Here is a 17,778-nt window from a genome sequence, read left to right as displayed (position 1 = left end):
ATTAAATAAAATTTCTAAAGGTATGTATTTCATTTTCATCCTTTTTTCTTATTTTCTAGCCAAAGTTGCCTAATCCCTTATTGCTTGGCCGATTTATTTTAATGTACACTTTTTAACTAATTGAAATTAAAATTTAAAACTAACCTCTCTCTCTCTCTATATATATATATATATATATATATATATATATATATATATATATATATATATATATATATATATATATATATATATATATATATATATATATATATATGAAAGCATTTGAGGGTGAGACTTGATTTAAACATGATTACTTTTAGTCAAGCCATTTTACTGTTTCTCTTCTTAATCATTTGTTCTAATTTCATCCTTATTAATAGAATATTTTTATTTCTAAGAATATAAAATTCTAAATTAAATATAGCTTGGCATGTACATGTTCATGGTTTTGGTTGTTTTTATTCTTCATCTTAATAAAAATGATTAAAGTTTACCTTTTTCATCTAATTCATTGGATGGGCTGATAGGCTAGTCTATCTACAATTAAAGTAACTTTACAATGCCCAACAAGAATACAACAACAACAACTACGCCTTCATCCCAAAACTTGGGGTTAGCGATATGAACCAAAAAAGAAAATCATTCTGGGTCTTCCACATGAATCCTTTTCTTCCAATAATTTATATCCAATGCCATGTCCTCGGTGAGGTCCAAAGCATTCATATCCTTTCCTATCACCTCCATCCATGTCTTCATAGGCCTACCCCGACCTCTTTTAACTAATATATTTTCCCATTTCTTCATCCTTCTAACTGGAGCATCATTAGGCCTTCGCCGAATATGTCCAAACCACCGTAAACGATTCTCTCTCATCTTATTTTCAATGGGTGCAACGCCTACCTTCTTACGTATCTCCTCGTTCTGGAATCTTATCTTTTATTGTATTTCCACACATCCATCTCAGCATACGCACTTCAGCTACACTCATTTTTTGAATATGATGTCTCTTGGCAGCCCAACATTCCGTACCATATAGTAAAGCGGGCCTAATAGTCGTCCTATAAAACTTTCCCTTCAACCGCAATGACCAACAAGAATATATCTCAAAAATCAAGTTCCATATTTGTAGTTTTAAAAGGTGAGAATGATTCACTGAGAAAACTTTTGTAATTGTAGGGGTATTTATTTTTCAAACTGACTGGTAAAAAAAATAGTTTATATATACAATTCTAAGGAGACAGTATTAAAGACCAATTAAAATTTTTTGTAAAATGTTGCTTAAGATGATTTGAACATGCTATACAAAGACTTATCACAAAACTATGAATAAATGTTGGCATAATGAAAGGAGAATGCATTTAAAAAAAAAGAAAGACCAATGAAAACTTGTATATAACATTGAGGGGATGATTCCAAGAATGGTAATTTGTCTAAAGTTGTTACACTAAAAGAAAGGAACAGTGGAACAAGACTAGGGGTGTCGACGGGTCTGGTTTACTAGGACCAATCCCTATATGGTCCGTGACAAATAAGAAGACCAGATTAAGACCCTGGTCCAGACCCGAAGGTCCCATTAATAGATGAACCTAGGTATAGTTTGTGAAATTTTATACCAAACCCTAACGTGACCTGAGTTTCAATTAAGACCCACAATTTTTCAATGCAAAAATGTTAAAAAAAAATATTATTTTACTAGGTATGGTCTGGGTCTGGTTCATGTAGTTCTTATCGGATTGGATATGGTTTTTCTTATAGTAGACCCGATTAAACCCAAGTCTGAACCCCACACTATAACCAAAAATGTGGTCCAAGTCTGGTTTCATATGAACGAAAACCGGACCGTTGACACCCCTAAAACATGACTTGTAAAGTTGACCCTATATATGTAGTTGGGAAAAGAATTGTTGATAATAATGATTAAGGGCAATCTAGACAGGTAAGTCTGGATGATTAAGGGATGTATCCTCAGCTTTCAGAGATGGATCACATAAGACAGGGTGGTTGTGGGGCTCCACCCCGGGTTTTCCTCGCTTCGACAAGGGTTCCTCCTCATAAAAAAAAGTCTAAGTTTGATCGAGACGAGAAATCTTACCTATAGGGTGTGATTTTGATGATAAAGAAGGATGTCCAATTAAAAATCATGTTAGACCTAATGTGTCCAATTAATATATGAAGCCAATATATTTTGTGAAATTTCATCAAGTTTTGACCTAAATTTTAGTTAGGGTTTACAATTTTTTAATGTAAAACACATAAAAATGTACTCTTTCACCGCGTCTGGTTTATGTAATCCTTATAGAATTAATAGAGGGTCCGATCTGACCTGGTACCAGCACCTCAAAGTTTGATCTGTATCCAAATCTACGGAGGTCCGACCCGTTTACGCTACGAAAGAGGAGCTGAAAAAAAAGTAGTGGAAATTGGAAAGTGTGATAAAAGCGTTTTATTTGGAATTTTTAGATCTGTGGAGGGCAATTACGTCAATAGAAGCAAAATGATCATTTTTTATCCTTTTTCATAAACAAGTTGGACCAATAGCAATCGACCATGTGGTGCGGTTCCAGCTGAATCCACGTCAGCAAGCCACGTGGTTTTAAAGCGAAAGGAAAGTTATTGTGCTTAGGGGTTGGTGTTGACTTGGCGACCGAGTTGGACTTAAAAAAGAAAAGTCGCGGCAATCACGGCCACGTCACGAACCTTATTGACATAATTGCCCTCATTGAATGACCAAAATACACTTCAGCTCTAGCCAACTGCTACGGTTGACCGTTGAGTCCAAGTCTACCCCACTTCCCTTCCAAATCAAGCTCTTATTTCAACTAATCGTGATTAAACAAACACTACATTGCTTTCATTTAAGCTGCATTTAGATACGGTTTCAACGGATCAACCTCATTTTTGCATTTCTTTTTTATTTCATGCCGAGAATCATGGAAGCGAAAAAAATTGTTAATCCATTATGAGTCCCCTTAATATGTAGAGTTGAATACTTTTATATGAAGTATTACAATGTAAAGATTCATTAGAAGATAATGAACTATTAGTATTAGGTTTAAGATACATGCTTAGTTTTGCTTTTATATATAAAAACTTAAGAGTTTTACACATTAGGATTCTTAATTTGAAACATGTAGTCAATTAATTCATTGATGAAATGCCAAACAAACTTAAAGCCAGTGTTTCCATTTATGGCTCTATATTTGGTAGTTTTTGCTTGAACATGGTCTGTATCCAACTAATTTCGAGCTAAGATTGGTGCTAGGAACCTCGTTTTGATTACTTTGTCAAACTCGGCTCGAGCTGACCCTGGGGAGGACTAAGTCACATTTTAGTTCAATTGACTATAACTAATCCAAATCCTACATTTGAACACAACCTAAAGACTTTGACTCAACGAGGTTTAGTTAAACGGAGTCGTTGATCTTCCAACAACTTTCAAGCTAAGTTTCAACCTTCAGCACCGTTGACACCAACCCCAACTGAACTTCGCTCTGGACCCCACAGTGGACCCAATCGACAGGACTTAAGGGTATTTTCGTCATTGAAAATCCCAAGGTTTGACGAATGAAAAAACTCACGAAGCTTCGCGGTGGTAAAACGAGAATTTTCAAGTTCCTAAATCCCAAAAATCAAGATCTGGATGTTAATAAATTATGATTTCGGAGGTGCCGTGGCGTTTCTGTTGTGGGGAGTCCTTTTCTTCTTTGAATGAAGCGACGCAGAGAGAGAGAGAGAGAGAGAGATTGCTTCTTCCTCCACTCCATTTGATCGGAAGAGTTCTCCCGAAAGTAAGTAAAAAAATTCTCTTCTTTTGCTGATCTTTTCTGCTATTTCTTTTTTAGGGTTTTTGGTTTCTGGGGGTTTGTGATAATTCTCTTCTGAGTGGTTATAGACTCTTTGCAGCTCAGGGAAATCGTTTTTTTTTGGGTTTTTTTATTGGGTCGAAATTAGGGTTTTGGAGTTACTCGTTTGGTTCTTGGGGGTTGCGTTTTGAATTAGGGTTTTTTTCGGGGATAGTGAGATCGGGGGATTTTTGGGAATCAAGGAGTTGTTTTCGTAGTGATCGTGGTTTTGATTCTCGTGCTTTCGTTTCTCGAGAGAGTGATTTGATTTAGGGTTTTCTTTTGTACAGAATTAGTTTAGTTATTGATACCGAGAGGAAATTCACGATGGTTGGTATCTGGTAGTGTCGAAATTGAGTGGGAAATCGTAGAGGAAGAAACAAGGAACTCGGGCGGAGATCTCCTTTGGCTGCTGGTTGATCTGAGGAAGAGCTGTATGAAGGTCTCTGTTGGTGGGATGATGGTTCGTGGTTGGGAATTGGGCGTTGAGGAGGGTGTTTGCCGTCTCGGAGGATATCGTTGATGAGGGATGGGGTGTGTACATGGCAAGGATGCTCCGGCGGAGGCCGTGGTGGAGGAGCGGGTAAAGGAGAGGAAGCTGTATGTTGCGTCAGGAAGAAAGCCTAAGGTATCGGTATCTAAGACCGAGAGCGTCGATGTGCAGAATGGGGAGAGGAAGGAGGAGAAGAAGCTTGATGGTGTGGCAGCTCAGGGGGCGAATGTGAAGGAGAGGAGGAGAGCGAGGCCGGACCCGAGGCGGAGCAATCCCCCCAAACACATTCATGGTGAGCAGGTTGCAGCCGGATGGCCACCATGGCTTTCTGCTGTGGCTGGGGAAGCTATCAATGGTTGGACTCCTCGCCGGGCTGACACCTTTGAAAAGATTGATAAAGTGAGTGTTCTCAATTTTTTCCCTTCATTTCAGGATCCTGAATTATTTGAATTGTGAGAATTGTTGGTTGCGGTCATCTGGTTAGATCTTATATGGGCATGATTCCTTTCTAACTAATCGTACATCTACTCTTCTAAATGCTGCAACATCACATCTCTATTGGTTAGAGAAATCCTACTTCTCGTTTGTGTAATTGTGTCAGTTTTAATTGGGTATTGTCGTCGCTTGACTTTTGTTTCTGGGGCTATTTCTTGATGCTTTTCTTGCAAATCTTACAGATTGGGCAAGGAACATACAGCAACGTCTATAAAGCTCGCGATTGTTTGACTGGAAATATAGTTGCACTGAAGAAAGTACGGTTTGATAATTTAGAGCCTGAAAGCGTGAAATTTATGGCCAGGGAAATTCTCATCCTGCGGAAGCTGGACCATCCTAATGTAGTGAAACTAGAGGGTTTAGTCACATCAAGGATGTCCTGTAGTTTATACCTTGTATTCGAATACATGGAACATGACTTAGCAGGGCTTGCAGCTGCCCCTGGAATCAAGTTTACAGAGCCTCAGGTAACTCCTCGAAGTTCTTCTCCTTTCATTTTTCTGATTTTCCCAATGTACGCATAAGTCTTCATTGGTACATTTCTTCATAATTTTATCAAACTGCACAGCCATGTATTGCTGACTGTATTTTGATGTGGCATTTGATTGCATGAATCTGAAGCAGTTAAATGAAACATACTTTCATTCCCGTATTCTGAGTCTTTTGCCAATCGAGGAGTTGTTTTTTGCAAAATTATCCAGTATATCCTCTTAATCTTCTACTATATTCTGAAAAGAGTGGCACCTTTATGTCTTTGTATATTTGTTTTCTTTGTGACCACACACATGCCCGCACATACACAGAGTGTTTATCTCTTTTTTGCACACACGCACACATGCAAATAGCAATTGATCATACCTGCACTATCATAATGATTAGCATTCCAAGCTGCTGTTAGAGGTTGATGGTTGAAAATTTGCTGCACCATGTTATAAATAGCTTTCACATGCTCTTTTGTTTCTATCTGTTAGTATCATTGGAATTATATGTTTATGCTGTCACATAAGATTTATTTTTGTATGCATTTGATGAGTTTGGAGAGACCGAGTTTGGTGTATTCAACTTTGCATCCATGTGAGCTCTTTGTTCATCTACAGCACATTGTAGGTACTGTCTATAAGGATGTTGGTTTTTCTCCACCATTTTCATCCTGACGTGTTGCTTGTCCTTATGTACTCATGTACTGCAATGTCAGCTGGCTCTTTTTTTGAGTGGTTCTCAATTTGACAGGTCAAATGCTATATGCATCAACTGTTGTCTGGGCTTGAGCATTGTCACAACAGAGGTGTCCTGCATCGTGACATTAAGGGTTCAAATCTTCTCCTTGACAATGCAGGAGTCCTAAAAATTGCTGATTTTGGATTAGCGTGCTTCTTTGATCCTAACTACAAGCATCCCATGACTAGTCGAGTAGTTACACTATGGTATCGTCCAGCAGAACTTCTTCTAGGAGCAACTGATTATGGAGTAGGTGTTGATCTTTGGAGTGCAGGCTGTATTGTGGCAGAGTTGTTGGCAGGGAAGCCTATTATGCCTGGACGCACAGAGGTAGCTTTTTTTTCATCAACTTTGGGACCTCATAAATATCATCCCTGCCCTGGTGCATGTTTCTTGCTGTGCAGATGATTTGGGGTCTTCCAAAACTTCTCATGAACCAAGTCAATATTCAATTTATCTCACATTATCCTGAATACATCTGATGATAAACATAAGTTGATCAGCCTAGTGAAGTTGATTGTTGCAAAGAAATCATGAACTGGTGAACTCATGTGTTGTCATCTAGGGTGTCAAAGGATCCAGTTTGTATCGAGTACCTGACCTGACCCAACCTGAATTCTCGTGTATGGGTTGGGTCAACTGAACCTGACCTGAGCAATATGCAGGCTGGGTTTGGGTCATGATTTTTTCCGAGTACCCACCCCGCCCCGAGTATTATATATATATATATATATATATATATATATATATATATATATATATATATATATATTTCTAAAATTATTCAGGTCTGGGTTCGGGTTTCTATCCTCATGAGCCGACAAAACCCAAACCTGAACCAGTTATTAGTTATATGGGCGGATCCAGATCAACCCTGACCCGAGCTGACCCATCGACAGCCCTATTGTCATCTGCAGGGCAGAACTTATATATGTTGGTTCGTGAACTATGTTGTTGCTTAAATTGCTAAAAATCTAACAACTTATTTTTATAACTTGAATTTGTATTTATCTATGTTTTTATTTTTAGCAATCTCAACCATCTTGCTGATATCACTATTGCTATATGGTTACACCTCGACAACTTTATATAGCCATCTACAGTAACAGATGATGGCTTGTGCTCTTACAACCTAATTGTGTCATTGCTAGGCATAATATAGTGTCAGTTCTAATAGTACTCATCTTGAACTCTGAAGGAAAACAAAAACTTAAATTCATTAAAGTATTTTTACATTTATGTTGGAAGCTTGATACTGCTATTCAATTTTGTATTATAGAAATTATAACCCAGCTTAGTGATTGTCTAACTCGTAACTTTTATAGTTTGGCATCTCTTTCAGCTATAATGTCTCAAGTTTTATACATTGATTGGTGCATTACTAGTTGCTACTGACAATATGTTATTTTAAAAGGTTGTGAAACCAAATTTATAGTTTATACACTATTTAGTATTTACCCTTTTCATTTGGCCGTCATCAATATTTTGTTTGGCCATGTTGCTTTTTCAGGTTGAGCAGCTGCACAAAATTTTTAAGCTTTGTGGCTCCCCTTCAGAGGAGTACTGGAAGAAGTCAAAGCTACCACATGCAACCATATTTAAGCCTCAGCAGCCATATAAACGATGCATTGCTGAGACCTTCAAAGATTTTCCACCGTCCTCATTACCACTCATTGAGATGCTTCTTGCAATTGACCCAGCTGAGCGTGGCACTGCCACTGTGGCTTTAAATAGTGAGGTGATTGTTTTATTTCGTTGCTTCATGAGTTCATGATTGATCTTGAACATTTTTTTTTTGTATAGGTAAAGACAAACTGAAAAAAGGGATAGTAAAAGAAAAGTTGTAGTAAAATCTGATATGCCTAGGGATTGCCTCCAGTGATGAATTTTATTGGGCAGCTTGAGTAACTTGTATGGTACATAGACGTTATTGTTGCAGCATGGATATGTATGTTGGGGCTTTTGAACTGATAATACTTCAAAATAACAGATGGGTACCTCATAGTAAGAAAATGTATCTTTTGATCAGGCAACAGAACTACATGTCATTTTGTGCAAGAAAACTTGAAGTTCTGGATCTTTCTGCGATGAGATGGTTACCACATTCCACTGACAGATCATCTTACCTTGTTATATGATGGCAATTATACGGCCTCAAAGAACATGTACTTAATAAGACATTTCTTTTGGAACACCTCATTGAAGACTATCTGGTTGTTAGAAAGTGACATTGAATACATTAGGTTCAATAATGAACCCATACACATGCACATGAAGTGCGAATATACCCACTAAAGGGAACAACACAAGCACATAATGTGCTAACACATAAACCCACAAAAGGGGCAAAATATGACTTAAAGTCATAAGTTGAATATCATTGAAGAAAAAGGAAGAAGAGGGTAAAAACCCAATACAATGGAGCAAATGCTCCTCTAAGGAGTAAAGAATACAAAGGGGGAGACCCCTATTTATAATACAAGAGAGGAGCCACATAGGGAGCTCCCAAAGGAGTCGTTGGGAGCCCCCAACGACTCTTTGGGGAGCCTCCCTAGGTGGCGCACACCACAAAAAATAAAAAAAAGAAACTAAAAAATAAAAGAAAAATTACATGCATATTCCAATTGGAATATGCGTAAAATGACAAATTACAAGAATACCCTTGAGGGTATTTTAGGAAGAGAAAATATATATATAAATAGAGAAACGTATACATATATATATATGTATACGTATCTTTATATATATATAAATATATACATGTACATTTAAGGATTATATTTCAACATACATATATGTGTACGAGTACACATATTTTAACACCCCCCTCAATCTTTGCGGGAAAATGAAAAGATTGAAAAAAGGCGCAATGACTCCAAGAGGCTTCCGTAAGGATGCTATTGAAACTTGTAAATGCCTTCTTCCAATTGCCTTCTAATGGTGAACACATTCCCCGATCCATCCAGGGTACTTCTTTTTATCCTATGTCCAAGATCCTGTGGAATAGCAACAAAGAACAAGTAAAAAATATCTTTACTCTTTACTCAAATGAAACATTCCTAACAAGGTTAATTGAAATCATATCGGATGACTCATCCGTAAAACCATGGTGCAAAATTATAACTTATGCATAGAAATTTGAAGCACATGATAGGATAATTACTTTAACATGAAAAAAATTTAGAAATCCAAAGTTTCAAAGTCATATATCATGTTTAAAGAGTGAGCGGAAACATATTGCAAGAATGCATAATGCATTCATAAGGTCCAACATTGGACAAACACAACCCCATAATGGGGAATAACAAAATAGTCCACTAAAGGACACCACAATAATCCTACGAAGAGACATAAGCAACATACTTTATTGAATGAGGGCCTAAAATGCCATAATGAGCATACACATATACTAACATAAAATAAATTAATACTTAACGAAATCATTAATGAACATGCTCCAAACATATTTTAGACAAAATGAACACAAGAGTTCAAAAGGTTTTAAATCCATTTAGGAGGCAAAATAATGAGTGTTATTTGAGTAGAGAACCTTATACATTTAGAAAAATCTCACTCAAATGACAAAAAAACTCATTTTTCATATCAAATACAAAAGTGGCCAAAAATATTAATTTGATTTTAAAATATGCATATCAAATATATGATTCACTTGTATCTAAAAGAAAACGACATATGAATGAAATTTCATAAATTTCAACAATAGTTCATCCATTACAAGCAACTACCTCATTAGTCCTCTAAAAGCCCATAAATCAAATATAAGTTACTAGATCAAGAATAAATATAATGTCATTAAAGGCCAAAGACACACACAAAGATGTGCCAAAGAACCTCTTGTCTACATGTAATAATACTTGAAATGAGTGCATCAACGACAAGAACAAGAGAATACCCGTCAACATGGACCAAAAGCATCTCTTGTCTACGTAAAAATACACTCAAGACCGAGTATGTTCAGCTACTAGATCAAGAGTATCAAGCCAACCATGGGCTAAAACACAATACGTCTCTTGTCTACATAAGATGACACTTGAAATGAGTGAAATAAGCCAACCATGGGTATACATCTCAGCGACTAGAATAAGGACACAAATGTCAACATAGGCTAAAATCACACACCATGGTGTGAATCAACGTGCCTTGTCTACATATAATAACACTCAAGACAAGTGTGTTCAGCTACTAGACCAAGAGAACAAAAAGCCAACAAAGGGCTACCAACACACAAAGGTGTAATAATATGTCTTGTCTACATATGATGACACTTAGATAAGGGGCATAAAAGGAGAAGACTTTTGAGGCACTAAAACTTGTAATGACAAACATATAAATAAAACCTTGAATCAATAGAACAATATTCTTCAAAAAGAATACCCATAACAATAATATTTTGGAATAAATGTGTGAATATACACACACCAAGAACACTTGTGCACAAAAGCACAAAACACAAATGTGCAAACATACTCATAAGATTCATAAACAATAAAAGGTTGAGCAATAATCTCAAAAACCTTAATTTTAATATACCTTAAAATATTTAAGGTTTAAAATATCCATCACATTTACATATAAATGAGAGCATCTACTAGATCAATGGCCAAAAGAGAAAAAATGAGTGACACACTCATAATTAGAGATCGTATAACAAATCATTTTAGAGTCTCAAGGTGCCCATAACTCACTTCAACAACCATCTTTATATGGCAAGTGGACAATCTAAAATGACATAACACAAGGTGCTTATAACTTACCTCAACAAACATCTCTAATATAACAATAAGGCCATAAAAGGATTAATGCATCATATAACAACTTGTGATGGATAAAATAAGTGCCATAAAAGGCAAAAATACTTTTGCAACAAACATAATGACATAAAGAAATCATCTTGGGATAATCAAGACAATCAAGCTTATAACAAAGGAATCACAAGAACCGTAACGGTTCCCAAAGAGAACTATAACACAATACTCAAAAAGTACTTGAAAATTTATAGAATTGAGATTAAATCCCATACAACAAGCTTTAATATTCTTTGATTGTGATGAGATATGCGGAAACGTATAAAGTGCTATAAGCACTTATAATGTTTTATAATGATTAAGCAAAAGAGTCAATATCTAAATTCATTATATTTTCCCAAATAGAAATGTGCACAAAAGCTTCACAATGGATGTTCACGAAGGCACTCATACAATACTTGAACAAATACACACCAAGGTGTAAACAAACATGCACTAAGGCATGTATTTCATAGAAAAGCGAGAATGCATACAAGCACAAATATTTGAAAAACAAATGTGCACAAAATACAAAAAAAAACACAAAAGTGAGCAAGCATGCACTTCATAGAAAAAGCAATGCTTGAGTCTCTCAAACTTTAATTATGCAATTATATGCTTGACACATGCAATTTAAGACAAAGAAGACCATATTACGGCCAACGTAGGCATCTTTAGAGATATAATCAAGAGGTTTTGAAACCTTATGGGAAAAATACAAACCAACAAGTTTATAAAGTTGCATCATTAGAAGAAAAGTCAAAATTAATGAAATCTTTTATACCAAAAGATGCAATAGATACACTATGCATTCGCTATAGTGCGAGAAGTTCTTTTAAAAGATCTTTACTGATGAACACAATGGTTCATACAACATATTTATCACAAACAATTTTTCAAAATTCTTTAAATAATCCAAAAACATTGAAAGGCCTTTCTCATAAATAGTTATCATTAACAAGAACTACTTAGGATTCATAAAAAGGTAAACAACAAAGATTTAGATGTGAAAGATTCTCATACAAGAATTCTATCAATTTTTTTTTCACAAAAAATGCACTAAAATCCATAAACAAGAGAGGAACTCAAAACAAATTAGGCTTTATATGAGAGTCGAGTTTTTAAGCAAAGATCATTAATTTAGCAAGAAATCATATATAATTTTTTTTTTAAAGTTAACTTATAGGTCAATCATGAAATACTTATGTAAAAATCATAAATCTCTCATAATTGAAGACAATTTTGAAAAACATAAATTACTATTATATGTGATAAGTAATCGATAAATATATAAACAAGAATTATATATTTGGACAACAAACAAGTTTACCAAATTTAAAAGGAGATATTTTAAAATATACGAACACGCGAAATGTGAAAAGAAATGATTCAACTATCATAAACAGTAAATGTACAAAATATATGCAAGAAAAATAGTTTCATAATGCATAATATGTTAGGAAAAGAGATACATACCGGAAACTTAAGAAAAAAGAGAAGAACAATGAATACTTCACCATTTCTTGAGCAACACGCTTTCCGTTGCACCAAAGGACAACCCCAACGTGACCTTGCTCTGATACCATGTTAGAAAGTGACATTGAATACATTAGGTTCAATAATGAACCCATACACATGCACATGAAGTGCGAATATACCCACTAAAGGGAACAACACAAGCACATAATGTGCTAACACATAAACCCACAAAAGGGGCAAAATATGACTTAAAGTCATAAGTTGAATATCATTGAAGAAAAAGGAAGAAGAGGGTAAAAACCCAATACAATGGAGCAAATGCTCCTCTAAGGAGTAAAGAATACAAAGGGGGAGACCCCTATTTATAACACAAGAGAGGAGCCACATAGGGGGCTCCCAAAGGAGTCGTTGGGAGCCCCCAACGCTCACATTTGTGACCGTTGGGGGCTCCCCAACGACTCTTTGGGGAGCCTCCCTAGGTGGCGCACACCACAAAAAATAAAAAAAAGAAACTAAAAAATAAAAGAAAAATTACATGCATATTCCAATTGGAATATGCGTAAAATGACAAATTACAAGAATACCCTTGAGGGTATTTTAGGAAGAGAAAATATATATATATATAAATAGAGATACGTATACATATATATGTATACGTATCTTTATATATATATAAATATATACATGTACATTTAAGGATTATATTTCAACATACATATATGTGTACGAGTACACATATTTTAACACTGGTGACTGGCCATATATAGTATTTCATTTTTTATTTGATAGAAGTAATACTTTTATGTCCTATTTATCCAAGTAGCCTTCTCCAAGCCATACAAATGTGCGGTGAGCCCCCCACAAGGGGTTTTGTTAAGATAATATGCCAGTATTAATCAATGAGGTGATTTTACATGAAAGTGTCTTTAAATGTCCTGATTTAGTTCTATTAAGTGCACAAAATGTTCTTTTGAACTCATGGTATGTGACTTTTCTGAAAATGTGATTCGTGCAATAAAATATTATGATTTTTTGGTAATATTGGGTTGAAGATACACCTACCCCTTAAAGAATGTCTGACCTTGTTCTGATGTCCAAGGTCTAATATGACAGAGACTAATTTGGACATGTGTATATTACATGTTTTATAGGACGACAATTAGGCCCACTTTACTATATGGTACGGAATGTTGGGCTGCAAAGAGACAGCATATTCAAAAAATGAGTGTAGCTGAGATGTGTATGCTTCGATGGATGTGTGGAAATACAATAAAAGATAAGATTCGAAACGAGGAAATACGTAAGAAGGTAGGCGTTGCATCCATCGAAAATAAGATGAGAGAAAATCGTTTATGGTGGTTTGGGCATATTCGGCGAAGGCCTAATGATGCTCCAGTTAGAAGGATGGAAAAATGGCAAAATATATTAGTTAAAAGAGGTCGGGGTAGGCCTAAGAAGACTTGGATGGAGATGATAGGAAAGGATATGAAGGCTTTGAACCTCACCGAGGACATGGCATTGGATAGAAATGATTGAAGGAGAAGGATTCATGTGGAGGACCCAGAATGATTTTCTTTTTTGGTTCATATCGCCGACCCCAATTGTTTTGGGATGAAAGCTTTGTTGTTGTTGTTGTATATTGCATGTTTTACCTTCTATTATAATTTGACTGATGATGCGACTGTCCCGTCCATGTTTGTAGATCTTTTGAATCTTGTTTGCTTCTCTTCAAATATTTCGTCATGTGTTCCAGCAGCTAATTGAGAATGGCTGTTCTGATGATAATCCGTCTTCAAAATTTTCAGTTTTTCACAACAAAGCCATATGCATGTGATCCATCAAGTCTGCCGCAATATCCTCCAAGCAAAGAAATGGACGCCAAGTTGAGGGATGAGGCAGCTAAAAGGTATTGCTGCAAACCTTTTAATTGCAGCTCACTTGTCTTTGATACCCAGATTCATTTTTGCTTTGACAGCAATGCGACTAGGTCTGTACTGCATAATTTCATATTTAGAAACACACCACACTCTCCCTCCTTGCATTCACACACACTGATGCATGCATTACTGAGTCCCACACAATTTGATTAGTCTAGTCAAGATTTGTGGTTGGATTTAGATATGGATGACAAAAGCCTTTACTGAACCTGGATAGCATACAAAACCAGGTCCGATCTTAGTCTTATATGGAAAGGCTTGTGGGCCAGATAAACAGTGAAAAGATCAGGTGCAATATGATTGCACAAATATTTGTGCATTAAGCACCTGATCACCCTCCATCTTGGGGATAGGGCCCGTCAGGTGTGGGACCCAAGACCTGATGGAGGGTGATGGAGTGTTTAATGCAGAAATTTATGTGCAATCAATCATATTGCACCCGATCCGGACTCAGATAAACAACAATCAGTCTGTTTGATATCCAAATTAGGCTGGATCCCTTGGCATCTGCTGCACAGACGCACAAAGAGTAGTCATGAGCAACTTTGTATGCTAAGATATTATCACAAGATTCTCGTGAAGCAAACTTTCAAAGCTAACACCAAGCCAACATTTCCTTTCTGCCATGTACAAAGTGTGAAGTGCTGTGGCAATTGACAAAAGGGGAAAGGAGATTTTAGGGGGAGACTAAAGGGAAGGGAGACTTTTGGGGAAAACACTGTCACACCTGTACATATGTCAGCTGACTTTTTTTGTTGAGGTTGGTCTCTTTTGAAACAATAAAGTAGTCGGGTATTATTTCTCTCATAGTGCGAAACTCATGTGCACACATACTAATGTATAAAACATATATATTTAACTTTGTAATTCTTTGAAATTGCCTTAGATTCAGGTCTCTTTACTTGCAATTTTTTTAGCACACACACACACACACTCATGTGCACACATACTAATGTATAAAACATATATATTTAACTTTGTAATTCTTCGAAATTGCCTTATTAAGGTCTATTTGCTTGCAAGTTTTTTAGTTAAAAATAGCCAACCCTTTTAGAATTTCTGTCGTAGATAACTGAATTCTGCTGTAATCTTTTGGTTACATTCACCTTCTTACTTTTTCATCTTTTCTGTGGGAACTTTGTGTTGTGGCTGTCAATGGTTTAGTTCTGGTGACTCAGAGTTGACCATATCTGATTCAGTCAGTATTCTCCGACATTTGGACTTGGATTCACATCATATCTGGGGTTTGGGTACCTACTGCACCTCTGGATGGAGGGTTGAGTGGGGAATTAGGTGGTAAATAGGCATCTTTACAGTGATTCCTAGAAAATAGAAACGATGGAACTTATTTGATTAGCGGGTCCCATGCTTCATTAGAGTTGCTTGAAATTCTTATTACCACCTAGGGAGATGGTAACAAGTGTTCCCTAAGGGCACCATATTTGTCCTTGTTTTTGGGAAGAATGGAAATTTGACTTCATACATTTCCCTTTCCCTAATCACCCAAACAAGGAAACTGAAGGAATGAGCATTCTTGCCTTTAGTATCCAAATGTTAGTGCGGTGAAATCTAAATATGCATTTCAAACATAAGTTCTCATGTGGTTCATTTTTCTGAAAGTGGATCCGATATTTGTTCTCATACTTGGTAAAGATAGATACAGAGTGGATCTGAACCAGACCCTTATTCAAGAACTTTACAGGATTATCTTTATGTGCAATCTGTTTGGGCTTATTGCATCAAGTGTATAAGATAACATATCTTTGAGTTCCTCACTAACTGAAAATGATGATTAGTATCATAGTCAAATGTACGGATTTGGGTCTGTCTAATCAATATGTACCCATTAAATTTGGTGATTTTGGTAGGCTTTCAAATCTGACCAGTTAGCACTTGAGTTTGGTGTTGTGGGCTTTCTGAGTTAAAACTTCGTAGGGAAACCCAAGATACCAGAATCTTGTAATGATACAGGTTCAGTTAGGTTATCTCGATGTACATTTAGATATCTGTTTTTTGAAAGCTGTACATTTAGATTTCATTGTGGTGGTTCGTTCCTTCTTCAACCTGAGTTGGAGACAATATTCAATCATACTAGTTCAAAATCGATTTGGTCATATACTCAGTTACTCATTCGAATTGCATATCAACCATGAACACCCCTGATAGTGATTAGCTGATGTGTTAAAACCCACTGTTGGTTGGACCTTACTGAGAACTGAGGAGGTATCTTAAAGGAATTGATGTTCAGTAAAATTTCTTTTTCAGTAGTCCAGATTACTCTTTAACTCTTTGTTCCTTAATAGGTTGAGAGCTGGTGGAGGAATGCCTAATGGTGGTGATGGCACGAAGAAAACTCGCACACGAACTACAAGGGCTGTACCTGCTCCAGAAGCAAATGCAGAGCTTCAAGCAAACTTGGACGTATGTCGGATGATTATTTGTTCCTTGTTCTTTTTCTTATAAAATACTTTATCTGCAGTTTAGGAAAGATCTCTTATTTTTGCTGAACTTTGTGTTTGCTTTTTTGTGCTGGAATCTGGGCCTGAAATTAGCCTAGTTTGATCCTTCTTTTCTATGTATGCTGTATAATTCATTATACGTGCCATCATTAACAGAGGCGACGCTTGATCAGTCATGCTAATGCCAAAAGCAAGAGCGAAAAGTTTCCCCCACCTCATCTGGATGGAGCTGTTTTGGGTTCGTTTTATGGCGAGCCCGCATTTGATCCTCCTGATCCTACATTTTCCTCGACAACATTCGTCTACCAGAAGCCCTCCGGTTCAGTGTGGTCTGGCCCTTTGCTTGATCCTGGTGGCCTTGGACCTCCGAGGCGCAAAAACCAGAACCATAGTGAGAGCGGAATGGCTCCTCCTCGAACCTCAGTTCGAGCACCAAAACTTGCAGGTGCTGCAAGTGTTTCATTAGAGCTTCGGAAAATCAAGGGTGGTTCTCGATCCAGAGGGAAGGAAAGCATCCCTGAAACCTCCTAACGATGTGGGTGTGAGGTTGAGTTTGTGAGATGTTTGATGCAGCTTGAAGTTGGTTGCAGACCGACCGGGAAAGTCTCATTTTGGTTGAGAGGATGGATGGTCTTTTCTCATATATTTATTTTGTTTTATTTTAATTTCATTCTGCTGTTGGATGGCAGTCCTTATTTAGGCTGGAAGTAGCTTCCATATGTATATTTAACATTTGTTTTCTTTTCCTTGTGGTAAAAACTATGTAAGCTTTTAATAAATACAATAAGTATTCATTGACGGTGTCATGCTTAGTCTAATGGCGTACTTTACACTCGGATATATTGCTTAATTAGTGCAATTTAGAGTGATGGTATGGTCTGTACTATATATAGTGATTGTGTTCCTCCTTGTTCACCATCTTATTTCTTTCTTATTCTCAAGCACTATCTGAAGTTGAAGGGCTGTCAACGGGTCGGGTTTGTACTGTGTCCCAGTCCGACTTCAATCCAACTACTTGGGTATGGGCGCAAAAATGCTGGCCTGAATATTATTTGGGTTGACCCAAAC

The 17,778-nt window shown here is 36.6% G+C and overlaps 1 protein-coding gene across 2 annotated transcripts; it reads left to right on the top strand.

Annotated features, from left to right (window-relative positions):
• Positions 1–3,665: 3,665 nt before the first annotated feature.
• On the top strand, positions 3,666–17,516 carry LOC149820751 (putative serine/threonine-protein kinase At1g54610). Of its 2 annotated transcripts, XM_089982430.1 has the most exons (8): positions 3,666–3,770; positions 4,115–4,716; positions 4,995–5,279; positions 6,043–6,360; positions 7,541–7,768; positions 14,120–14,220; positions 16,555–16,672; positions 16,867–17,516. In XM_089982430.1, exons 2-8 carry the CDS (start codon positions 4,354–4,356, stop codon positions 17,239–17,241), a joined length of 1,788 nt encoding a protein of 595 aa, XP_089838556.1. In that variant the 5' UTR covers positions 3,666–3,770; positions 4,115–4,353; the 3' UTR covers positions 17,242–17,516. The 2 variants fall into 2 exon arrangements, with proteins under 2 accessions (XP_089838556.1, XP_089838557.1); XM_089982431.1 differs by lacking the exon at positions 3,666–3,770 and having other exon boundaries at positions 3,909–4,716.
• Positions 17,517–17,778: the final 262 nt, after the last annotated feature.

The sequence above is a fragment of the Nuphar pumila genome, chromosome 12, assembly GCF_984573655.1.
Source record: "Nuphar pumila chromosome 12, dmNupPumi1.hap1.1, whole genome shotgun sequence".
Lineage (NCBI taxonomy): Eukaryota > Viridiplantae > Streptophyta > Magnoliopsida > Nymphaeales > Nymphaeaceae > Nuphar > Nuphar pumila.
Note: the sequence above shows the minus strand (reverse complement) of the source record. Positions and strands in the feature narration are given on the sequence as shown.

Excerpts from the sequence above, each read along its gene's own strand:
- LOC149820751 (XM_089982430.1), top strand. The coding sequence starts at position 4,354 with ATGGGGTGTGTACATGGCAAGGATGCTCCGGCGGAGGCCGTGGTGGAG. Across the intron at positions 5,280-6,042 it reads TCAAGTTTACAGAGCCTCAG|GTCAAATGCTATATGCATCA; the intron begins GTAACTCCTCGA and ends TCAATTTGACAG. Across the intron at positions 16,673-16,866 it reads AGCTTCAAGCAAACTTGGAC|AGGCGACGCTTGATCAGTCA; the intron begins GTATGTCGGATG and ends CATCATTAACAG.